The sequence below is a fragment of the Trichomycterus rosablanca genome, chromosome 5, assembly GCF_030014385.1.
Source record: "Trichomycterus rosablanca isolate fTriRos1 chromosome 5, fTriRos1.hap1, whole genome shotgun sequence".
Classification (NCBI taxonomy): Eukaryota; Metazoa; Chordata; class Actinopteri; order Siluriformes; family Trichomycteridae; genus Trichomycterus; species Trichomycterus rosablanca.
Genome location: NC_085992.1, coordinates 21,177,205 through 21,203,113, shown reverse-complemented (window position 1 = coordinate 21,203,113; position 25,909 = coordinate 21,177,205). Strand labels below are relative to the sequence as shown.

The following is a 25,909-nucleotide window of genomic DNA, read 5'->3' as shown; positions in this document are numbered from 1 at the left end:
GTCACCAGGTTGTCACTAAAGTTGATTCCGCCGCTGAGCGCTTTCGGCCAATCAGAGCGCTTCATTTTCACCCAACCACCCCGCCCCGCGCTTCAGTCAGAGACCGTATTAATGATGAGACTCGCCACTGACTGCAGTATGAATGGGACTTCTCGCAACGCGAATCATGGTGTCTGTTCAGGGATAAAGTCCCGCCCTTCAACAAAAAGAGCCAATCAGCTTGCTGCTTGTGCCGAGACCGGAGGGGGGTCAGCGTGCTAGTGGCGAACCCCCTCTTGCTGTGGATAGCCATAACAAGCCGAAAAATCACGTTTTTTGTGCATTATTGAGAAAGACGTTACAAACTGTTCATGAGGTTTTTATCAACGATGTAAAATATGTTGTTCAAATGGTAATCCCCTTTCGCCCGTTGAGCCGATAACATTGAAAAGGTAAAATTAAGACGTTGAGTTAGCCCAATATTAACCCGACGGTGTTGTTAACCACTCGTCAAGGTTACAAGGTTCATCTATTCGATATGAGTTTGTTACACAGAGACTTTCAGTGACACTACTTAAAAAAGCCAAATCTGCAACCTTTAACAAGTTAACAAATGCAACTGTCTAAACATTATGCATGATAAATTTGAATGTTCTTTTGTTGTTTGTACATAGAAAACTGATTTTATTTATTTATTTACAAAGAATGTCTTCAGTTTACTTTAATTTCTGACAAAATTCTCAGGTGGAAGGAGTTTCCATGGGCTATACCTCTTGTACAATAGTTTGCTTTCAATGCAATGTCGGGTGTGTGGTGTGATTGCAATAACTGTCCAAAAGTAATGGTTTACAAGTATATGCTTATGGAGTAACTAAGGAAAGCAAAGCATTGGGCTACATTTCAATGTTGCTTACACACAGCTCATGTGAAGCAACAAGCAGATAGCAAAAACAGTTTAAAGAAGTAGCTGTGTTCTACAGTTACTCTGTATTGTTATTGTAATGACCGCAACACAGTTGTCAAGCTGTTTTGATAATAAAACTTGAGTGAAAGTATTATGCTTGCTTCCGCAATCTAAGTGGTAGGCAAGCAGTGGTGGCGTGCACATTGGTGGTGGAGTGGACTGGACTGTTGGGGGGGGGGGGGGGTCGAGTGGGGTCGGGGGGGATTTGTACTCATAAAATCAACTCTGTCTTACTGGGATAAAGTTTTAGGTGATGAGCTGACATCCATAGTGAGATTGTGCAGCCACCACATGTCGGCTAACCCATATGATTAGAGAAAACGCTGGATAGCACATGATGATTTGGGCAAGGGAATTTTTTGGGTGAACTATTGTCAGACGGTTTATAAATGGTGCAAAACTGCAGTTTTAAAGTGACTCCACCATCATGATCAAAATGAAGGCTACTTATTATAGTAGTAACGCTAAGAAATCAAAGTTTCTGTTAAAACTTTTAATAAATTCAAGTTATTGCTCCATATTAAGTGTAACGTGTTAAAATGCACATTTCCTCTTTTAAACCGACATCTCCAGCTTCATAAAACTGAACAAAAAATGGCTTAAGTCAGCTGTGCAACTCCCAAAGAAATCAAAGTTTCTTTTATAATTTTTTCAAGGTGAAAGTCTGCATATTAAACAAGTGCGGCATGTTTAGAGTGTAAAAGGCAATGGTGTCCAATTTAAAGTCCATCTCAAATATTAGTATCAAACAGCTCTTAGACTTGTGTTGTAATGTAAGAATGTCAACATGTTTACATGTTTTGGACTTGAACTTGCTTTTTTCTTGGAAACAGTATTTCCAGCTATGGAGAGGAGACGCTTAGAAGGTGTTAATGTGGCAGGTACACACAAATAAGTCTTGGCAAGAACAGCGAAAGAAGGAAACCTTTCTTCATTTGCTTTCCACCATTGCAGAGGATCTGTATTTTTGACAGAGGCTTTTCCCCAAAATACCTGATAATCTCTTCCCTCACTTATTGACATCTGCCCTGTCCCCTTCAGGCTGGATGTTTCTTTCGAGATGGACCCAAGCAATGTGTCCAGCAAAGATACAGACCTTTTCTCTGTATCACCTGCTGATGTTTGGGCCTCTGTAATATGATGCGTCTCTTGACTTTGTTAATTCTCTGTCACTCTCCTTTTTGCTTCCAGGGCAGGGGCTTGCACTTTTACCTGCAGTCTCAGGCTTTTATCTGGGGATAAGAATTTATAGTCTAGTTTGTAGCATAATTATTGCGAGCCATATCAGCCTCCCATCTTGTTGAGAGTTCCTGTGCTGCAGCAGCCTGTAGCTGGCTGTACATGGTTGTTGTCAAAAGCTGCAATCTTTTTGGACTTCATCAGTCCTTTAATGAGTTAAACACTTGTGGCCGGCACAGAGGATTGAAGATATCCTGTGACCCACTTCCAACAACTTCAGGGCTGCTACTACATTAGCTACATTGTTATGCAGCATTAACTTTTCAATTGCCGTTTCAATCCAAGATGCAATATTCCTTGCACTGTGCCTTTCTTAAAGTGGCATGGTAGTCAAAAGGTAGAGCTTTCAGTCATTGTTAATAAAATGGCAGGTTATGCCCACTATGCCTATGTAACAGTACTCGTGCACCCATGCACCTGTTGTTAAACTATCATGGAACTTGAGGAGGAGAGGGCAAGTTTGACTTCCTGGTATTTGTCCTCATATTTTTTCTGCATCATGCTGGGAAAGCATAGCACGGAAACCCTCATTTTCTACCATTGACAGGGGTCTCATTTGTTTGACGATCATGTTACGGACACCATCAGTAAGAACTGCAGCAAATTTTGAAGGACTAACCCAAGTATATTTACAAATTAGTTGTTGCAAATGTTGGTGTTTAGTAGTTATACGTAGTTTTAAAACGATGCATTGGCTTAAAATATTGATGTTGACACATTTTAAGCATTAATGCCTTTGATTACGCTGACCAATCACGTAAGCCCTATACCTATCCAAGACAAATCATTGTCACTGTTGTCCGTAAAGTAGCCGCTTCATCCATCCATGTTAATAAGCAGCTTTCCTTTTTTGCTTTAATAGTGTTTTTCACGTGGTTGATCTCGGCGTGGACAGCCATTGCGCTTTTTGCTAATTCTGTTCTTACCGCAGTTCTTTTTTTAAGGAAGTTAAAATCTTCGGCAAGCGTATTTTTTAATTTTGCTTTTATTACCGTTAAGATATCCGCTTTGAGCAATAAGAATAATAAGAATCGAAAAGTCACCTGCCGACAAATTTTTCTTTAGGTAACTTCTGTATTACACCGGCAGAGGAAAGATTCAAGATTATTTCTTTGCTTTTCCTAGTTTTCAACTTTTCATGGATGATTTTTCTGCTGCTAGCTTCAAGTTGACATAAGTTAGAAAGTTAAATACAGCTCATTTTTACCCAAATATTTAGACTCAGACTAGGCTCAACCAAATGGTTGAACAGACCATTAATGGGCTAAAAGTGCCACATGTTTTGTTAAACTCTCTTGAGTTTTGCTTCAGTTTTTTTGCTTCAGCACTGTCGCCTCACAGCAAGAAGGTCCTAGGTTCGATCCCCACATGGGGTGGTCCGGGTCCTTTCTGTGTGGAGTTTGCATGTTCTTCCCCGTGTCCATGTGGGTTTCCTCCGGGTGCTCCACTTTCCTCCCACAGTTCAAAGACATGCAAGTGAGGTGAATTGGACATTTTTTTTTCTGCCAAAATTCAGTGGTTATTGGTTATTGGGATATATCTATGACTTGAATTCACAACCCAAATCAGAAAAAAATTGGGACAGTATAGAAAATGCAAATGAAAAAGACAGTGTTTCTTACATTTACATTGACTTTTGTTCCATCTTATATGAACCCAATATATTTCATGTTTTGTCTGGTCAACTTTATTTCAACTCTACATATACAGTGGTATCTTGTAACTCCACGTCCCCTAAACTCAAAATCTTTGAAACTCAATGCTGTTTGGCGAGAAATTTGTACCCTTAAACTCAACGTTTCCCTTAAACTCACCGTGTTCAGTTTGTTTTTTTAAAATGTAATTATTTAATTTCATATTAACAATGAACAGCTGCTTTGTTCAGCGCTTGGCTTGAATGGTGCGGTAATACGTCATCAAAGTGAATATGTGAAGTGTGAATACGAACCTGCATTTGTGTGGAATAACCGCCTTCACTCTGAAAGTGTCCACATGTATCTGTGTTTAGTTGGATTTTCCTTATTGTTTCACTTTTAAACTTGTGTTACAGCTCAAAGTTCTGAGAAACTGTCAGAATCAGCTGTTTTTATATTATATTTGTGTTATTTTCAGTGTGTCAAATACAACCCTATTATTTAACATAAGTCCATAGGACCATGGAACGCATTAACAGGTTTCCCATACATTCTTAAAGGAAAAAATACCTTAAACTCAACTCAAAAATACCTTAAACTAAACTCAACTCCTTTTAAACTCAAAGCCACTTCCAAAACCAATTGATGTTGAGTTTTAAGGTACCACTGTGCATGCATTTTAGGCTTACAACCCAAAAAAGTTTGGAACAAGGCAATTAAGGCTACTAATAAGGTAAAAAAAAAAAAATAACTAAATAAGGACGTGATTTTAAACAGGTGATGTCAACAGCTGAATATAATCATGATTTGGCACAAATCATGTTCAGAGGGAAGAAAGAAAATGTATTTTGTTCTGTAAGTTCTTATGATGTGAAGACTTGTTTTTCTGTAGGTGTAAGGTAGGCTTTATTGTTAAGGTATTTACAGGTTTAAAAGAACAATCTTAATATTTTTTTAAATTCTGACCACTTGCGTTTTTACTAACAGCATTTACCTGTACTTCTACTTTTAATACTTAAGTACATTTAATTTCAGAAAATTACTTTTAATAACTTAAGTAAATACTTTAAGACTTTTACTTAAGTAACATTCTAAAAGGTGACTTCTATCAAAGTACATTTCTGGTAAGATGCTTGTACTTTTACTCAAGTATGGCTGTCAGGTACTTTATACACCACTGAACTTAACTCAACCAGACTGTTTCATCTCTCCCAGTCAGTAGAGGTATGTTAAGCTAAAAAATCCACTAGAGGTCACTGTGTCTTCTAATAGTATGCCTTTTCAGTTCTCATCAATGGAAGTCAGGAACAGGAAATTCACTCCATACATGGACACTAAAACATTTTACGTACCAGAAAATCCTCAAGACTCAGATGTTGATTTGAGTGATGATGATGACCTAATAAAGGATTATCTGCCAATGCAAGCAGAAGATTTTGGAAAAACATCTTTTGAATCCATAAATAAAGAGAAGATTGCCCCACCAAGCTTATCTTCTTCTAAGAAGAAGAGAAAAGGGGAAAAACTCCCTAAAAACAGTTTCCTTGGAGGAGCCAGAAGACACCAGTGACCCTACTTTACCCCCAGGCCTAAACAAAGTTAACCATGCAAAGATTGCTGTCATTTGTTCATCACTTATTTATGCCTACAATCAGCATATGGCAGGCACTGATCTTTCTGACATGCTAGTGCACATGTACAAGAGCCCAGCCAGGTCAAGGCGATGATACTTTCCAATTTGTATATATCCCTGACCTGTGTGTCTTAAACTCCTGGCTAGTGTAAAAAACAGATTGTGACCTACTGAATGAGAAACCAATGCCTCTCAAAAGGTTCTGTCTGTTTTACAGTCACAAAATTTAAAGTTAGCATGTTATTTTAATTGTTTTTTTGTATTTGTGGTATGGGTTCAGATTTTACTATAAAGTGCAATCTCAACCGTTTGGTAGATGTTTATATTTCAAAAACAAACATCACATTTTTTTTATTACGGTCTCTTGGTGAGGACATTAAAGGGTTATTATTTTGTCAATTCCTTATTATAATATTGTAATACTCTTCAGCTGGCATTGACAACTTTTTTGCAAAACCTTTTTTGCAACAGTCTCAGCATGATTTCACAATATTCCAAAGAGTGTATTGGGATGTCGGCTTGGCTTGTTTGCCTTCAAGTACCTTTATAAATGTTGGTGGTGACTGGATGAAAATCTAATAGTTAGTACTCTTCTTAAGTCTTCAGTTTTAGTTTTAGGTGTTTTTTGGGTCATTATCCTGCTAGCATTATGTGTCCTTCACTGCAAAGATCCAGTGTGGAGGGTATTCCATGCCTCTGAAGAATGAAGTGGTACTTTTTTTGCCAGGATGTATTTGATTTGACAGAACTGGGGTATCAATGTCATTCTTGTGTGTACCTTTATATAAATTGAAATTTTCCATAATGTGAAATGTTTGTATGCCACTGCCAAGCCTTTTGCCTTTCTGAGAAGTGGTTTAGAGACTTACTTGTTTCTTTGTTTAAAAAAGGCTATGTGGTAGAGGCCTGAAAAGTTTGGCTGCCTGAATTTGCCTGTACACATTATGTGTATGTGCAGCAGTTTCTGTTGTCTTTCAGTAAATTGCTTAATGTATTGGTTTTACAATTGTTTTGCCTTATCATGCGTGTTTTACAGTGCCATGCTCTAACGCCATGCTCTAACATTTTTTATGTATTTTCCTATTTGTTTCAGATGTATTGTTAAGTTTGTCCCATTATAGCCAGCGTGAAAATGGACCAATGGCAAGACCGGAAATAGTTTTGCCAGATGATAGCCCTCAGGCTTCCCCTTTCCTGGATCTCAGAGGATCCCGTCACCCTTGTGTCACCAAAACTTTTTTTGGTGATGACTTTATTCCTAACAACATCTTCATTGGTAGTCCTGGCAATGAGGTGTTGGAGTGTAAAGACACCAAAAAAGAGCTAGCCTTATGTGTGCTTGTGACTGGGCCAAACATGGGAGGCAAGTCCACCCTAATGAGACAGGTGAGTGCTTAGTTCATTTTTAACAAGCTGTATTAGGCACAAGTGTTATTTATCTATTACCTATCAAGGCTTTCCTCAATGTAGTACCTTATTCACGTCAACAGCAGTTAATTCACGTCAACAGCAGTTAATTCACAACATAAGATTTTTGAGTGGAATTTGTGCTGTATTTCTCTTTTATGGTTTAGGCTGTGTCTGGTCTATGACAAGAAAATGTACATTTGTTTTGCTGCAGTGTGGTCTGGTTGTGATCTTGGCTCAGCTTGGCTGCTATGTACCTGCCGAGAGCCTACGCCTTACTCCTGTGGATCGGGTGTTTACTCGCCTTGGTGCCTCAGATCGCATAATGTCTGGTAAGTCTTCTCCACACTTGAAAGCCATGCTACTTAGTGTAAAAATCTCTTAATTGCTTCTTGCATGTTGTTTAAAAGAATGTTAATGAGTTCCAGTGACTGTAATTGAGCAATTCTCATATTGGTATTTAGTCTTAATGGTCATGTTTTTCCGCCTTGATCATTAGGAGAGAGTACTTTCTTTGTTGAACTCAGTGAGACCGCCAGTATCCTCCTTCATGCTACCAGCCATTCACTTGTTCTTCTTGATGAACTGGGTAATAAAGACTAAATGTGTTTGTTTCTTACATTAATAATTTGTTTTCTCAATAACGGAGCTTAATTTCATGTCATTGGTTATAGGCAGGGGCACAGCCACCTATGATGGCACAGCAATTGCAAGTGCAGTAGTAAAAGAACTGTCTAATAAAATCTGCTGTCGAACTCTGTTCTCAACTCACTACCACTCACTGGTGGAAGATTATGCCCAGGACCCAAATGTCAAACTTGGCCATATGGTGAGCATACTGCATAATTTAATTTAGGTTGCTGGCATGATGTTATGTATTTATTTTAATTTTTAAATTGATGCAAAAATATGCACATTCTGCAATATGCAAACACTCCTTTGCACTCCTAGTCTGTCAGGCAGTACAATTACTTATTATAATGATAAAGAAACCTATGTAATAGGGATGTTAATGATTTACTAAATACTCAGTAGCTGACAAATAAGTCATTGTTTGATTAATGCAGCTGGTTACATTGGAATTCATTTCCAATAGTTGATTTAAATTGAGATTGAACAATGTACCCTGTTTACAGATTCCATCCAGTAATGGGGTGAACTCATTGCAGCTTCAACAGAGACATTTAAATGCATTTTTCTTTTTCAACCATAAAAGATAAAACTATTACACATTAAAAATTACAAAGGAGAAAACTATCACTATTACTACTATTAGTTTAACCATCAGGCCGCATCCCAGTAAAAAGATTGGTCCCCTGTGCCCATTGTTCCAGAGACCAGGGTAAAGTGGTTAAATGAATAAAAATTAAATTAAAAAAGTTTTTTCTTGTAGTGAACTGTTAGTTACTGACCACTGAATTAGTTGTGCAACTGGTCTACAGTTCTGCCGTGTTTGCTGGGTTAAAATATTTTTTTCATTATATTTTGATGGGTGTCTATTAGGGATATTAATGCATTTTGCACGAGAAACTGCTCATTTCACAGTCTGTGATGAGATTTTCATGGCCGTGAATTACTTTGGGCCTTACAAAAAAAGCTACAAATTTTAGAATGTTAAATCTATAATACAAAGAATGCCCTGTAGACGGCGCACTATAGTAATCGTACACTTTAACTTAAAAATGTTCAATACTTTTTTATCAATTGCAACAGTACTAGAAAAATTTGTATAAATCTAAACTTAAAAACAAATTATTGCATCCACAATTAGCACAAGTTTTTTCAATGCAGCATATTGCTTTATATTATTTACAATGATAGTTATTTGTACAATAAATGTATGCGGGGGCTGAGTTTTTCCCAGGAATGTAATGCTTTGCTACAGTTTAAAATGTACATTTTGGTTGCTGAACTGGTTTTGCTTACGGTGTGATGGTTATGGGTTAACCATCGACTAATGACAATTGGATATTGTTTATATAAAGAAATAGCCAACATTTTTATTTATAGTTGCTATAAGTTTGTGCAATAAGAGATGTCAATTGACTAAAGTCAGAAGAATCTAACAAATATGCACCCTTACTATTAAAAATGTATTTTAGTAATAAAAAATTTGTATTGATAAAGCAAACATTTCTCATGAAATGATGTTCCATAATAATCAGTTTTCCAAAAGCAGTAAATGTAAGCAGGCAGGTAATGCATATATTATAGGGTAAAAATAAGAGAAACGTTTTATTGATTTCATACCTTCGCTAATTGTGGTAACAGGTCAGTTTAAACAGCCCTGTGATAAACTCTGAATACTTTTGGTCATGCAGTTGGTGGTGTCTGAATATACAAAGTTTTAATTCGTGTTCATTGTGTAACTTTAGGTACTTTAAAATTATGCTAACATGTCTGTGGCTGGGTCTTTACATTAAAAAAGGAAGATTTGAAAAAAAGCAAATGTAACTAGAGGTGTGCATTTCCTGTAGAAAATGCGAGTGTGAATGCAGCTCAGCAGTGGTAAAATATGCAGTTGGTAGAGGTGCAGTTACAGGTCAGTATGTCTGTAGATTAGAGCACTGAAGGTGCACATGATTTTGGTGACTGTCAGTTCAAAGAAAGCTAGTGTTTTTAAAAGGTGCAGAAATGAATGGGAGTGAACGGGAGAAACTTGGGTGGATTTACTCAACTTGGGTAAATGAGTATTGGTGGAAACGACTTTGAATTTGTGGTGGTGGGCCTTCCCTAAGATAGTATATACCTGAAACGGTGTCTATCAGTCTAGCAAGAGTACATTAGATTGACAGGTTTTTTACATTTCAGTACATTAATGGAAGTGAAAGGGACAAAAAAGGGGGAACAAGCTGTAGACAAGCAGTTGTCCCATCAACAGGCCGGACATTTTGGAATTGGAACAGCGTTGATATCTTTAAAATAGCAGACGAAAAAAGCCGGACAAAAAACAAGGGGAATAATAATAACTAGAGAGGTGCATTTCCTGAAGAAAATGCGAGTGTGATTGCAGCTCAGCATTGGTAAAGTATGTGGGTGTGAATACTTCAGCTCAGGCAGGTGAAAAGTGTGTGTATGCAAGCATGCAGTCGGTGGCATCAGAATGCTTTTGGTCATGTAATTGATGTCCGAATAACGTTTAACAAAATACAACAAACATCAAAATCCCTTTAACAGATATTAAACCACTGTAGTTGGTGGGGGGTGAATACTTTTGGTCTTGCAGGTGACTCTGTGTGAAAGCATGCAGTTGGTTTGGGTGTGAATACTTTTATTTAGAAAGGCTACTGTGTGTGTGAAGGCATGTATTTGATGGGGGTGTGAATAAGTTTGATCAGCCAGATGTTTGTGGTTGCTAAGGTTTTTTAGGTTGTTGCAAGGGTAAATGAATGGAAGTGAGTAAGTGGATTGAGGGATGAATGAACGGAGAAAAGATGGAGGACAGGTCAGTATGTTTGTAGATTAGAGTTGAATTACCTGCTGGGTAAAGGAAGGATAGTGTTTTTAATAGGTGCAAAAATGAATTGGAGTGAATTGGAGGAACAAGGTATGATGGAGGGGCTTTGAATTTGTGGTGGTAGACCTGCCCTAAGATAGTTTATCTGAAATGGTGTCTATCGGCTGATCAGAAGTACAGTAGATCGATGTGCCTATCAAAAAATGCCTGGAAGCAAATGGGACAAAAAAGGGGTTAAAAAAAGGCGTGGCAAGTGAATGGGTGTGTGTATCCAACAGCTGTATACAAGCCATATTGTCATCCACGGGACCGACACTTTAGAGTTGGAACAGCGTTAATATCCCGAAAATGAGAACAAAGGAAGACGAACAAAAAACAATGGAATGATGGAATGGAATAGAGATCCTCGGCTTCAAAAGTTTACTGCCTAAAAAATTTAATTGAAATTTCACTACTAAGCATTACTATAAAAAAGGGAAGTGCATAAAATGCTGTTACATAAAAATATTTCTATCCAGCTTTTGTGTAGGAGGCATTGAGATACTGAGGAAACAATAATGTCAGACTAATTTACTTTGTACTGTATAAAAAGTGCATACAACTATTTGTTTCTGTAATATTCCCAGGTATTTTGGTAATCTGTGCTTTTTTTTTTTTTAGGTCATTGAACTAAATATGTAAAGGTCTCTTGCCAGGCATTCCTGAATTAATTTAAAAAGGAATACAAAAGAAAATTTAGTATTTGTACTGTTTAAATGGATTAGGAACTTGACATTGTATTATATTTAGGCCTGCATGGTAGAGAATGAGTGTGATGAGGATCCCAGCCAGGAGACGATAACCTTTCTCTACAAGTTTATCGGTGGTGCATGTCCCAAAAGCTATGGCTTTAATGCTGCACGTCTTGCTAATGTCCCTGAGGAGGTAATCCAGTCAGGACACCATAAAGCCTATGAGTTTGAGAGGAGCATCATGGCTCTTAGGATCTTCAAGTAAGAACCTCCTTATATTTTTATAATAACTTTATAGACTGTGATACACTAAAAGCTTTTAATGCTAAATTATGCATGTTTTATTCTCTCTTTAGAAAACTGTGTTCATTTGCTGAAGGGCCAACAACTAACAACGAACAGTTTGCCAGAGTGGTTCAGATGATTGGCAACCTGTAATGTTTATTGTTTAACTGAAATGTATTACTACTGGAGTGATATAAAGTTTATTTTACAACTTAACACTTATTAGTTGACTAAACATAAAATTAAGTAGCATTTAGATTATTAATTAGTAATAATAATAGTAGTTATTATGCATGATAGACTGTATTAAGTCTACATGTCATACAATTTAGGCTGTATAAAAGCCCAGTATAGAGCCTATATTGTCACCAAATGCAGTTGGATGAAAAGGCAGTATAAACACTTGTAAACAGTTCCAGTGAAGCCAGAAGTTGTATTCCATTTTCTTCAGATGTGTTTATTCAGTCCCTTATATTCCACCCAACTCATTATATGAAAGGACAACAATTAATGATTTTGAGAGACTGTTACTATAGACATTTCTATAGTAACAATTAGGTGGAAAAAATATCAAAAGCCGGCATTGACCATGGGCAGTCCCATAGGGGACTACGCAAAAGCAGGATCCAGAGAACAAAGGGGATTTTTTTTCTTTTATTTGCTCCATGTAAACACTGCCTGTCCACTTCTCTTCATTTACAAATAAAACATTGCTGAAGAAACGTGTTTCTCATTTTATCTGAAATCTTTTTCACAGAAAGAACATCGGTTTAATAACCCCAAAATTTATATTTAATAAACATATTTAAATCCTTTGCGATTTTGGCTTGAAAATATAAAACTGAGCATTCAAATGAAATCTTTAAGTGGTGGTTAATGTGCATCCACATTCCATACATAATAGCATAGCCAATAATGTGACTGCTCTTTTCATGTAAAGCGTTCCATTTTACCCCATGTGCTTTGACCAAGCTGTGTCTAATTCAGGGTCCATTCAGCTCTTCGCCTCCATTTTGATGGATAACAATTCTTTTCTTCAATTCTTCCCCTTTATTTTTCTTCAATTAGTTGCGTTAAAGCAGGAAAAGCACTACATCCACAGCAAAAAATTTTTTATTTTTTCAAAAGTCTTATAACAGCTTGCATTGTTAAAGTTGCCTAAGTTGTCTTTTTTCATTATTTTACTGTTATTATTATTTAGCAGTTGCCAAGACCCCAAAACTGGTACAAAACCAGGTTGGAAAACACTATCTGTTGACCTGCTACACTAAACCACAAGCACATTCTCTGCCTTAACACATATTTAACAGTTCTGAAACACTTTTTGCAAGACACCAAACAGAAGAATTTAAATGATCTTATTCTCAGTCTTTGAGAGACCATGTTTTTAATGCACTTCAAAGTGGAGATAGTGGAGAATGGTGAAAAAACAATGCAGTACCTGGTATTCGGGGTGAAGCTGTAGTAGTGCAGAATGGTGAGAAGATAATGCAGTACTTCATATTCTGGGAGAACAAACAAATTAGTGCTGCTGTAACCAAAGATAGCTAACTTGTGGCCTAAAGTTTGGCTTAAAATCTCACTGTGACTGCTGTTATAAGGCTTATCTAAAGTCAACTAATAGGAAGATGACAGAGAATGATGGCAAAGTTACTGCAACACATTCCAAAAAAGTTTGGACGGGGGCAATTTAGGGCTAGTAATGAGGTGAAAAAACTAAATAATGATGAGATTCCAAACAGGTGATGTCAACAGGTGATTGTTATCATGGTTTGGTACAAATGCAGCATCCAGGAAAGACTGAGTCTTTGATGAGCAAAGATGGCCAGAGGATCTCTAGTTTGTCAACAAATGCATGATAAAATTATTGAAATGTTAAAAAACAATGTACCTCAAAGAAAGATTGGAAGGGATTTGCATATTTCTTCCTCTACAGTGCATAATATCATTAAACGATTCAAGGTATCAGGAGTAACTTTAGTGTGTAAAGGGCACAAGCTTAAACTGCACGCCCGGGATTTTCAATCCCTCAAATGGCACTGCATCAAGAACCGCCACTCAACAATAGCTGATATAACCACATGGGCAGGGGATTACTTTGGCAAACCTTTGGCAAACACTACAATACGGAGTTACATGCACAAATGCCACTTAAAACTGCAAAAAAGAATCCTTGTGTTAACCAGAAGGATGTCCAGAAGTGGCTTCGACTTCTCTGGGCTTGGAGGCATCTAGGATGGACCATCACACAGTGAAAACATGTATTGTGGTCAGATGAATTAGCATTCCAGGTCGCATACCGTGTGCTCCGGACCAAAGACAAAAAGGACCATCCAGGCTGTTATCAGCAACAAGTCCAAAAGCCAGGGTCTTGGCACAGGTCATTTACACTTCTGTGATGGCAGAGAATGAAGTGAAATGAAATGCAGAAAAGTACATTGAGATCAACATGTGCTGCCTTCAAGACGTCGTCTTTTCCAGCGACATCCATGCATTTTTCAACAAGACAATGCAAAACCACATGCTGCACACAATACAAATGCAAGGACAACGACCCTGTACTGTTGCACATCTTATGATGTGTTTGCAGGAAGAATGGGACAAAATAAAACCTGAAACATTAAATTGATTGGTATCCTCGGGGCCAAAACGTCTTTTAAGTGTGGTGAAAAGGAATGGTAACATTACAAAGTGGTAAATGCTTTACTGTCCCAACTTTTTTTGAAATGTGTTGCAGGCCTGAAATGCAGGAATGAATGTTTATTAATAAATGAAGTTGAGCAGATAAAACATGAAATATCTTAGGTTCATCCTGTCTGCAATGAAATAAAAGTCAAAGTAAATGTAAGAAACTGTTTTTTTATTGTTTGCATTTTCCATGCTGTCCCAACTTTTTCTGATTTAGGGTTGTATATCTGCTGCTATTAAAAACCATACGCTGCTAACTGTATATCAGTATATGTTTTTTTTTACATCACTTATCATTTGCTAACTGTATATCAGTATACAGTGGTGTTCAAAAAAATAGCAGTGATTTTAAAAAAGCGAATAAAGCACAAAATCATTATAATAACTTTTATTTCCATAAATGCAAATGCACTGAAAATACTACACTTTCAATTCTAAATCAGAACATTAATGACATTTAGCCAGTTTGTGTTAATCCTTTACAGAAAATTAAGAAAAATGAATATTAGGCTGTTCAAAAAAATAGCAGTGCCAGCATTTTTCTTTAAAAACTCACAAAATGTATCAATAACATGAAAAAAATGTTTGAGGTTTCACTTTACTTCAAATTACTGAACTAATATTTAGTGGCAGAACAATTGTTTCCGAGATCTGTGTTGCATGGGGTCGACCAGCTTCTGGCACCTCTAAACAGGTATTCCAGTCCAGGATGATTAGACTACATTCCACAGTTCTTCTGCAATGTTGGGTTTTGCCTAAAAAAAAAAAAAAAAACACGTTTCAGATGTCAGCCCACAAGTTTTCTATGGGATTGAGGTCAAGGGCTTGGGCTGGCCACTCTATTACCTCAATCTTGTTTGTCTGTAACCAAGATGTTTTGGGTCATTGTCATGTTGAAACATCCATTTTAAGGACAATCCTTCTTCGACATAGGGCAACATGATCTCCTTAAGTATTCTGATACATTTAAACTGATCCATGATCCCTCGTATGCCATAAATAGGTGTAACACCATGGTATGAAAAACATCCCCATATCATCATTTTGTACCACCGTGCTTTACTGTCTTCACAGTGTACTTTGGCTTGAATTCAGTGTTCAAGGGTTGTCTGACATACTGTCTACGGCCACTAGACCCAAAAAGAACAATTTTGCTTTCACCAGTCCACAAAATGTTGAGCCATTTCTCTTTGGAACAGTCAATGTGTTCCTTGGCAGATTTAAACCCATTCAGGACACGTCTTTTTCTTAACAACGGGAATTTGCAAGGAGTTCTTGCTGGTAAATTGGCTTCACTTAATCATCTTCTGTACTCACTGGTAACTTCAGATGTTCCTTGGTCTTTCTGGAGGTGATCATTGGCTGAGTATTTGCCATTTTGGCTATTCTTTGATCCAATCGAACAGTAGTTCCACGCCTACTTCTGCATCTTTCAGGTTTTGGTTTTCACTTCAAGGCATTTGAGATCATTTTAGCTGAGCAGCCAATAATCTGCTGCACTTGTCTGTATGTTTTTTTCCTCTACAATCAACTTTTTAATCAAAGTACGTTGTTCATTAGAACAATGTCTGAAACAACCCATTTTACCCAGTATTTCAGAAGGAAATGCGCTATGACCAACCAGTGCAACATTTGCCCCCCTCCTACCTTAAATAAGGGCCAAAATTGACACCCGTTCTTCTGCAGAATGAATGACTTCACCAAGTGAACTCCCCACTGCTATTATTTTGAACAACCCCCTTTCAATCAATGCTTTGATTACTCAGAATGAGGGGCATGCATGTGTTAATTGTTGGGTTTGTTTTGTTTTCATAACTTTACTACACTTTCAAGTGAATGTTTTGCTATGTAGGAATAGCATTTCTACTAAAATCAGTGATTTATCAGGTTAATGGTGTTGGACTGCTATTTTTTTGAACACCACTGTATGTTTTTTTACATCACCTATCATTTACTCAGTACCATGTACTGATCAACACTACTCTTGTCTTTAGTCTTGTCTCCCATAATTACTTTTTTAGATTAGAAATGTCTTATGTACATTTCTTATATTGTAGGCCTTTTTTATTTATTGTACTGTTGTGTACTGTTGTGTATCTGCACTGTGTATATTGTATTGTCTTTTTTGACTTTTTGTTCTTTGTTGCACCTTCTACCGTCACACTGTAGAAACATGTATTATGGTCAGACAAATCAGTATTTCAGATCTTTTTGAAAGAATTGGTTGATAATAAACTGTTATCAGCAACAAGCCCAAAAACCTAGTAAACTCTTTACATGGAAAGCATTTCACGTAATTCATCGCGCACTTCTGAAAAGAAGGCTGTTGAATTTTTAGATGCCTTAAAATGTTGCCTGCTAAGGTGCCTTATTTCAAAGCGATTATCTGACTGAATAACGAGGGAGCATTTGATGCTTTCTTAGCGGTAAAGGCAATTGCAGCATTCAGTGTGGCTCACCAAAAATTATAATTATGGCAGATGGATGTGGAGCAACGAACGAGTTCTTTTCCAATGTAAATAAATTCTCATTATTTTTTTAATTTGTATTAACGTGTACAAGTGTCATTTATTTGCAAAATTCGAGTTTGTCAGTGACAGTTGAACAGTTTGCGGTACACAGTTATATTGGTAAAAATGGCCTGAGGCTAACTGTGTTAGCTTAGTAAGCAAAAACTGAAGTGACATAATCGCTGTCTAAGTAGTGTGTCTGAATAACCTGCCTTATAAGTTAGATGTCTTGTTAGAATCCTCTCTACTTAGGCAGCTGCCTAGATAGACAGCAAGGCAGCTTACTAAGTTTTTTTTTAACAGACCCGTGGTATAATCGTTGTGTCAGTGCCTTTGGCAAAGGTAATTTACACGACCCCGTATACTGTTGCACATCTTAAGACGTGTTTGCAGGAAGAATGGGACAAAATAAAACCTGAAACACTAAATCGCTTGGTATCCTCGGGGCCAAAACGTCTTTTAAGTGTGGTGAAAAGGCATGGTAACATTACAAAGTGGTCCCAAATGTTTTTGGACTGTGTTGCAGGCCTGAAATGCAGGAATGAATGTTTATTAATAATACGAATACGAATCCTTTATTGCCATTGCACATTGTACTTGTACACTTGCACAACACAATTGGAATACCCCCCCCCCCTCGGTGCAAGAAAAAACAGCAAACAATAAAAGTACTATATATAAATATAAAAATATAAAACAGTACTTAAACAAAACAGAAGCAGAACCGAAGCTATTGCTTTATTCAAATTAAATTAGAAGTTGCACATGTCCCATTAAAGTGAAATGAAATGAAATTGCACAATACCCATTGAATGACAAAATGGGTTAATGAAGTTGAGCAGATAAAACATGAAATATCTCAGGTTCATCCTGTCTGCAATGAATAAAAGTCAAAGTAAATGTAAGAAACAGTTTTTTTTATTATTTGCATTTTCCATGCTGTCCCAACTTTTTCTGATTTGGGGTTGTATATCTCTGCTGCTATTAAAACCCTGTGCTGCTAACTGTATATCAGTATACAGTGTACCATAAAAGTGAGTACACCCCTCACATTTCTGCAAATATTTCATTATATCTTTTCATGGGACAACACTATAGACATGAAACTTGGATATAACTTAGAGTAGTCAGTGTACAGCTTGTATAGCAGTGTAGATTTACTGTCTTCTGAAAATAACTCAACACACATCCATTAATGTCTAAATAGCTGGCAACATAAGTGAGTACACCCCACAGTGAACATGTCCAAATTGTGCTCAAATGTGTCGTTGTCCCTCCCTGGTGTCATGTGTCAAGGTCCCAGGTGTAAATGGGGAGCAGGGCTGTTAAATTTGGTGTTTTGGGTACAATTCTCTCATACTGGCCACTGGATATTCAACATGGCACCTCATGGCAAAGAACTCTCTGAGGATGTGAGAAATAGAATTGTTGCTCTCCACAAAGATGGCCTGGGCTATAAGAAGATTGCTAACACCCTGAAACTGAGCTACAGCATGGTGGCCAAGGTCATACAGCAATTTTCCAGGACAGGTTCCACTCGGAACAGGCTTCGCCAGGGTCGACCAAAGAAGTTGAGTCCACGTGTTCGGCGTCATATCCAGAGGTTGGCTTTAAAAAATAGACACATGAGTGCTGCCAGCATTGCTGCAGCGGTTGAAGACGTGGGAGACCAGCCTGTCAGTGCTCAGACCATACGCCGCACACTGCATCAACTCGGTCTGCATGGTCGTCATCCCAGAAGGAAGCTGACGCACAAGAAAGCCCGCAAACAGTTTGCTGAAGACAAGCAGTCCAAGAACATGGATTACTGGAATGCCCTGTGGTCTGATGAGACCAAGATAAACTTGTTTGGCTCAGATGGTGTCCAGCATGTGTGGCGGCGCCCTGGTGAGAAGTACCAAGACAACTGTATCTTGCCTACAGTCAAGCATGGTGGTGGTAGCATCATGGTCTTGGGCTGCATGAGTGTTGCTGGCACTGGGGAGCTGCAGTTCATTGAGGGAAACATGAATTCCAACATGTACTGTGACATTCTGAAACAGAGCATGATCCCCTCCCTTTGAAAACTGGGCCTCATGGCAGTTTTCCAACACGATAACGTCCCCAAACACAACCTCCAAGATGACAACTGCCTTGCTGAGGAAGCTGAAGGTAAAGGTGATGGACTAAACCCAATTGAGCACCTGTGGCGCATCCTCAAGTGGAAGGTGGAGGAGTTCAAGGTGTCTAACATCCACCAGCTCCGTGATGTCATCATGGAGGAGTGGAAGAGGATTCCAGTAGCAACCTGTGCAGCTCTGGTGAATTCCATGCCCAGGAGGGTTAAGGCAGTGCTGGATAATAATGGTGGTCACACAAAATATTGACACTTTGGGCACAATTTGGACATGTTCACTGTGGGGTGTACTCACTTATGTTGCCAGCCATTTAGACATTAATGGCTGTGTGTTGAGTTATTTTCAGAAGACAGTAAATCTACACTGCTATACAAGTTGTACACTGACTACTCTAAGTTATATCCAAGTTTTATTTCTATAGTGTTGTCCCATGAAAAGATATAATAAAATATTTGCAGAAATGTGAGGGGTGTACTCACTTTTGTGATACACTGTATGTTTTTTTTTTACATCACCTATCATTTACTCAGTACCATGTACTGGTCAACACTACTCTTGTCTTTAGTCTTGTCTCCCATAATTACTTTTTTAGATTAGAAATGTCTTATGTATATATTGTAGGCCTTTTTTAAATTTATTGTACTGTTGTGTATCTGCACTGTGTATATTGTATTGTCTTTTTTGACTTTTTGTTCTTTGTTGCACTGTAGAAACATGTATTATGGTCAGACAAATCAGTATTTCAGATCTTTTTGAAAGAATTGTTTGATAATAAACTGTTATCAGCAACAAGTCCAAAAACCAGGGTCTGTCATGGGGTCTGTCCAAAAACCTAGTAAACTCTTTACATGGAAAGCATTTTACGTAATTTATCGCACACTGCTGAGAAGAAGGCTGTTTGAAGGCTTATTAGAATCCTCTCTACTTAGGCAGCTGCCTAGATAGACAGCAAGGCAGCTTACTAAGTTTTTTTTAACAGACCCATGGTATAAACGTTGTGTCAGTGCAAAGGTAAGTGTTAGGTTAGTGTTGCTAGAAGGAATGGCAACAATACAAAGTTATAAAGTCTGTCCCAACTTTTTTGGAATGTGTTGCAGGCCCGAAATGTAGGAAATTATGCATATTAACAAATAAATGAAGTAAACTAGACAAAACATAAAATATCTTGTATGAAATATCATAATCATTATCATTATTCCTTGCATAGCACACCACCATATGTCTCATATTTCTAGCTGAGTTAGCAGTAAACTATGGGTTGGTCTTTGTTTAAAAAACATTTTGCACATGTCACCGACAAAATTTTTGAAAGTCTGTGTGCTTGTGTGTCTCAGTAAGTGTGTTGGGAGTGTTCAACAGCTGACTCCTAACTAATATAAGCAGATGAGAGTCTGTTCCCAGCTGTCCATTGGTATTTACAAATGCCCTGTCTGAGGCGGTGTTTTGCCTCTGGGATTAGCTAGATTTGCAAAAGTATGCAGGTTGGTGACAGCTGCAGCAAGACACACAATAGTGGGTCTTGTTGTCTCTTGGATTTTCTGCAGCTGCCTCCAACAGCCCCAACCAATGCTGCAACAAAAGGAGGGCCTTAATAGCATTTAAAGCAAGTTAATATTTTTCCTTGCTTTATTTTATAAAAATAATATAACATTTTAAAGTGGTGTTTTACAACCCCAAATCAGAAAAAGTTGGGACGGCACAGAAAAAGCAAATAATAAAAAAACACCACGAGTTTCTTCATTTTCTTTGACTTTTATTTGATTGTAGACAGGATTAACCTGAGATATTTCATGTTTTATCTGCTCAACTTCATTTCATTTATTAATAAACATCTATTCCTGTATTTCAGGTCTGCAACACATTCCAAAAAAAATTGGGACAGTAAAGCATTTACCCCTTTGTAATGTTGCAATTCCTTTTCACCACACTTAAAAGACGTTTGGCACTGAGGATACCAAGCGATTTAGTGTTTCAGGTTTTATTTTGTACCATTCTTCCTGCAAACACATTTTAAGATGTGCAACAGTATATGGGGTCGTCATTGTCAAAAAAAATTCTCTATTGGGGACAGGTCAAGATTGCAGGCAGGCCAGTCCAGTACCCGTACCATCTTCTTCCGCAGCCATGCCTTTGTAATGTATGCAGCATGTGATTTTGCATTGTCTTGTTGAAAAATGCATGAACGTCCCTGGAAAAGATGACGTCTTGAAGGCAGCACATGTTGATCTCAATGTACTTTTCTGCATTAATGCTGCCATCACAGAAGTGTAAATGACCTTTGCCAAGGGCACTGAAACCGCCCCATACAATGACAGACCCTGGCTTTTGGACTTGTTGCTGATAACAGCCTGGATGGTCCTTTTCGTCTTTGGTCCGAAGCACACGGTGTCCATTTTTTCCATAAAAAAGACCTGGAATGCTGATTCATCTAACCACAATACACGTTTCCACTGTGTGATGGTCCATCCTAAATGCCTCCAAGCCCAGAGAAGTCGAAGCCGCTTCTGGACATGGTAAACATAAGGATTCTTTTTTGCAGAGTAAAGTTTTAAGTTTAAAGTGGCATTTGTGCATGTAACTCCATATTGTAGTGCTTGACAAAGGGACCCATGTGGTTATATCAGCTATTGTTGAGTAGGGGTTCTTGATGCAGTGCCGTCTGAGGGATCGAAGATCACTGTAGAGGGAGAAATATGCAAATCCCTTCCAATCTTTCTTTGAGTTTATTGTTTGTAAACATTTCAATCATTTTCTCACACATTTGTTGACAAACTGGAGATCCTCTGATCATCTTTGCTTATCAAAAACTCAGTCTTTCCTGGATGCTGCTTTTGTACCAAGCCATGATTACAATCACCTGTTGACATCACCTGTTTAAAATTGCATAATTATTTTGTTTTTACACGTCATGACTAGCCCTAAATTGCCCCCGTCCCAACTTTTTTGGAATGTTTGCAGGCCTGAAATGCAGAAACGAAGGTTTTTTAATAAATGAAATGAAGTTGAGCAGATAAAACATGAAATATCTTGGGTTCATCCTGTCTGCAGTCAAATAAAAGTCAAAGTAAATGTATGCGTCAAGTCAAGTCTATTTATGTAGTGCTTTTTACAATAGACATTGTCTCAAAGCAACTTTACAAAATCCAGGACCAACAGATACAAAAACCCCTGTTGAGCAAGCCGAGGGCGACTGTGGCAAGGAAAAACTCCCTGAAAATTACAGGAAGAAACCTTGAGAGGTACCAGACTCTCTGGTCCATCCTTCTTGGGTGGCCTGGAGGATACTTTAAATAAGTAGGATTTATACAAATCATACAAACACAGAATTAAATGAACTAAAAGTTATAACTGGCAATAAATAAATAAATAAATAAATAAATAAATAAATAAATAAATAAATAAATAAATAAATAAATAAATAAATAAATAAATAAATAAATAAATAAATAAATAAATAAATAAATAAATAAATAAATAAATAAATAAATAAATAAATAAATAAATAAATAAATAAGAGTTATTATTCGGTCTAGTCTTCAGTAAAGTCTGTAGTGAGTTCTTGTCATTCTTGGTGCAAATACGCCAGACCCGTCACATCCAGCAGGAGCAGTATCGTTGTCACGGCAGTCTCGACTTCAATCCTTAACCTTGGCGGGTAAACAGGTTTCCATCAGAATGCCCTCGGGGTAAAACAACAGAGAATGTAGTTAATAATGTACAATGCTAGTTGAGAAACAGTTTTACAGAGAGTTTTAGACTCCGGCAGCCCTAATTATTACAGCATAACTAAAAGGGAGAGCGAGCAGGTAACAAGGTCATGAAGGCTTTCATAGGACATCAGCGCCCATCTCCCCACCGTCATCAAACTTGAGTGATCGTACAAGAGAGGCCGAACGACAGCAACCCAACATCCCTGATCACCACAAGTTTCTATGACCAAGAACCCCCAAGCTCTGCTCCTTTGTCTATACTAATGAAAAGCCTGAGAAAATAAAAATGTTTTCAGTCTAGACTTAAACAATGAGATTGTGTCCGAATCCCGAACAGAGGCGAGAAGATTATTCCAAAGTTGTCGAGCTTTGTAAGAAAATGCTCTTCCACCAGCCGTGATCTTTTTAATTCTAGGAACTATAAGTAACCCTGCATCTTGTGAGCGAAGTGGACGTGCTGGGTTGTAGTGATTAATACGTTCACTCAGATACTGTGGAGCCAGACCATGTAGCGCTTTATAAGTTAGTAACAGTACTTTGTAATCAATGCGGAATTTAACTGGCAGCCAGTGTAGAGATGATAGAACAGGAGTAATATGATCAAATTTTCTAGTTTTAGTTAGTACTCGAGCTGCTGCATTTTGAACTAACTGGAGTTTGTGTATGGATCTACCAGAGCATCCAGTTAGAAGAGCATTACAATAATCTAACCGAGAAGTTATAAACGCATGGATCAGTTTTTTGGCGTCATTAACAGATAGTATATTTCTTATTTTAGAAATATTACGCAAATTATAGAAAGCAACTCTAGTAATATTATTGACATGTGTATCAAAGGAAAGATCTGAATCTAGTGTGACACCCAAGTTTTTTACATCTGGGCTGGGAGTAACAGAGAAAGTGTTTAGGTTTAGCACCAGGTTAGACAACTTGTCTCTTGCAGCTTTAGAGCCAACAAGTAAAACCTCTGTTTTATCTGAATTAAGTAAAAGAAAGTTACACGACATCCAGTTTTTTATGTCGTTTACACAACCTTCTATCTTACTGATTGTATCAGTATTATTTGGTTTGGCTGACATATACAGCTGTGTGTCATCTGCATAGCAGTGAAAATGTATGCCATGTTTATGAATAATTTCTCCTAGTGGAAGCATATAGAGTGTAAATAATAGTGGTCCCAGTACCGACCCCTGTGGAACACCACACTTTACTTATTAGTAGTAGTTTCTGAGCATTTATTATTTACATAAACAAATTGAGAGCGGTCAGTCAAATATGATTTGAACCAAGAGAGTGCGAGTCCTTTAACACCTACTGTATTTTCTAGCCTCGCCAGTAAAATGTTATGATCGACTGTATCAAACGCTGCACTAAGATCTAATAGAACAAGAAAAGAGACACATCCATTATCAGAAGACATTAACAACTCGTTAACTACTCTAATTAATGAGGTTTCGGTACTATGTTTGGGTCTAAAACCAGATTGAAATTTTTCATGAATACAATTTTCATTCAAATAAGAACATAATTGTTTGGAAACTACTTTTTCTAATATCTTAGAGACAAGATATGAAACGCTGCATTTTTTGTTTTATTTGCATTTTCCATACAGTCCCAACTTTTTCTGATTTGGGGTTGTAATATTTTTGCTGTATTCCTATATTGTGGCTAAAAACATACATCTTTTTCCCAAAAACTTTAATATTTAATATTAATATTAATATTAATAGAGACAAGATATGAAACGCTGCATTTTTTGTTTTATTTGCATTTTCCATACAGTCCCAACTTTTTCTGATTTGGGGTTGTAATATTTTTGCTGTATTCCTATATTGTGGCTAAAAACATACATCTTTTTCCCAAAAACTTTAATATTTAATATTAATATTAATATTAATATTTCCCAATTAATATTTCCATCAATTTAATATTAGTTTTATTTTGTGTTTTTTCTAAAATAGTGTAAGAAATATACATATTCAATAGATCATTCATTTGAAAGGGGTTGGAAAATTGTAAAAACATTGGCTTGGCCTCCAAAATTATGTTTAGTGATTTTAATTCTTGACTTATCTGTGCTTAAATAAAACAGCAGATGGAATGGTGGTCTCTTTGCGATGGTCAGAAGGAAAATGAAAACTATCACCTTATGCTGAGAGAAAAAGTCTGCCCTAAATTAGAAGCTCCTCAAACAAAGTGGCACTATATACAGACAAAATGGATTCGCACTTACATGGACTCTAAAGCTGTTGTGCAAGAAAGATGCCCCTGACAATGCATTTTGTCTATGTGATCAGCAACAAACTGTAGTTGAGTATTAAACAGGGTTGAACTTTATACATTGTTATACATGTTCAACCCACATGTTGTCAATTGGGTTTAGGCCTTTGGATAGGGATGGTCATGGGAAACCCTTAATTTTGTGCTCAGTAAACCATTTTGGGTTAATTTTGAGATTTTATTAGAATATATTCTTCATGGAACTTACAAAAGCCCCTTTTGAATTAAATACAAATTTCCAACAACACACATACGCAAGTGTGAGGGTATTTCTAGAAAAAAAAAAATGTTATACAGATAATAAAATATGTAAAATTTAGTATGTATGGCTGCTTTGATTTAAACCTTGTGTGTGTTGCTTTCGGTTATTATGCTATGATAAATAAGTATCGCAATAATAAGGCAATAATATTTTTTAAATTTATTTATTTATTAGGATTTTAATGTCATGTTTCACACACCTGGGGATCGAACCCAGGACCTTCCTGCTGTAGTTACAAGTTGTATTTACCTAAAAAACGTATACACAAGTTCTTAATGAATAATAAGTTAGTATTTGTAGCTGTAACAAGTTGATAGTAAAATAAGTAAAATAATAGTAACAAGTAGCACTTACAAATTATGCTAATTTTCTATATTTAAACTAATAAAGCCCTAATCATGTGTCCAACTCTTACAGCATTATAGCAACTTAACAAATCACCCCCAATTATTAAAAATGATTATAGAGTTTTTGCCCCAGAACAACAAAGTGGTTATGCTGAAATAATGTGGTATTAGTGCTGTAAAATATTAATTAAAGCTGTTTCTTTTTTTTGTACCTGTTTTGTACAGGCTGTAATTACAGTTAAACTAAATTATATTAGAGCTGTAAAATGCAAACTTTCATCTTGTTTCTCACTTCTTACATCTTACACTGGGTAACAACATCAGTACTTTAAAATGGTCTACGACGCTCTCGGCTCCACTGGCCATTAAAGATGAGTGCATACTGGGGCTTTATTTTATAACAACTGTGTGTGCCACCATGGACCTGGTACACAATACCATCTGCCTAAAAGGGGTTTAGGTGCCCATGATGTTGGCAGATGGCGACAATGGCTAGGCAGCAACAAACCAGTCTACTGGTATGGAACCTGTAAGGTCTGGAGGAGCTAAACACGCAGAATCATTCTCAGGTGGGTACTCCCACCTATAACTCCCACTTATTGGTGGACACCATAGTCTCCAGTTGGTGATTTCTTGCTGGCTGTAATGGCTGAACATACAGTGTCA

The 25,909-nt window shown here is 37.2% G+C and overlaps 2 protein-coding genes across 2 annotated transcripts in view; one reads left to right on the top strand and one right to left on the bottom strand.

Annotated features, from left to right (window-relative positions):
• Nucleotides 1–12,051, top strand: part of msh6 (mutS homolog 6 (E. coli)) — a 31,845-nt gene extending 19,794 nt beyond the window's left edge. Inside the window, exons 5-10 of the mRNA XM_062995833.1 lie at nucleotides 6,543–6,835; nucleotides 7,071–7,188; nucleotides 7,356–7,445; nucleotides 7,531–7,685; nucleotides 11,103–11,305; nucleotides 11,401–12,051. Of these exons, the coding sequence (XP_062851903.1) occupies nucleotides 6,543–6,835; nucleotides 7,071–7,188; nucleotides 7,356–7,445; nucleotides 7,531–7,685; nucleotides 11,103–11,305; nucleotides 11,401–11,482 (941 nt within the window). The 3' untranslated portion in view covers nucleotides 11,483–12,051. The remainder of the gene's footprint in view (nucleotides 1–6,542; nucleotides 6,836–7,070; nucleotides 7,189–7,355; nucleotides 7,446–7,530; nucleotides 7,686–11,102; nucleotides 11,306–11,400) is intronic.
• A 2,482-nt stretch (nucleotides 12,052–14,533) lies between these two features.
• ntpcr (nucleoside-triphosphatase, cancer-related) overlaps nucleotides 14,534–25,909 on the bottom strand; it is a 68,095-nt gene continuing 56,719 nt past the window's right edge. The window contains exon 5 of the mRNA XM_062995852.1: nucleotides 14,534–14,772. Coding sequence (XP_062851922.1) covers nucleotides 14,731–14,772 — 42 coding nt within the window. The 3' untranslated portion in view covers nucleotides 14,534–14,730. The remainder of the gene's footprint in view (nucleotides 14,773–25,909) is intronic.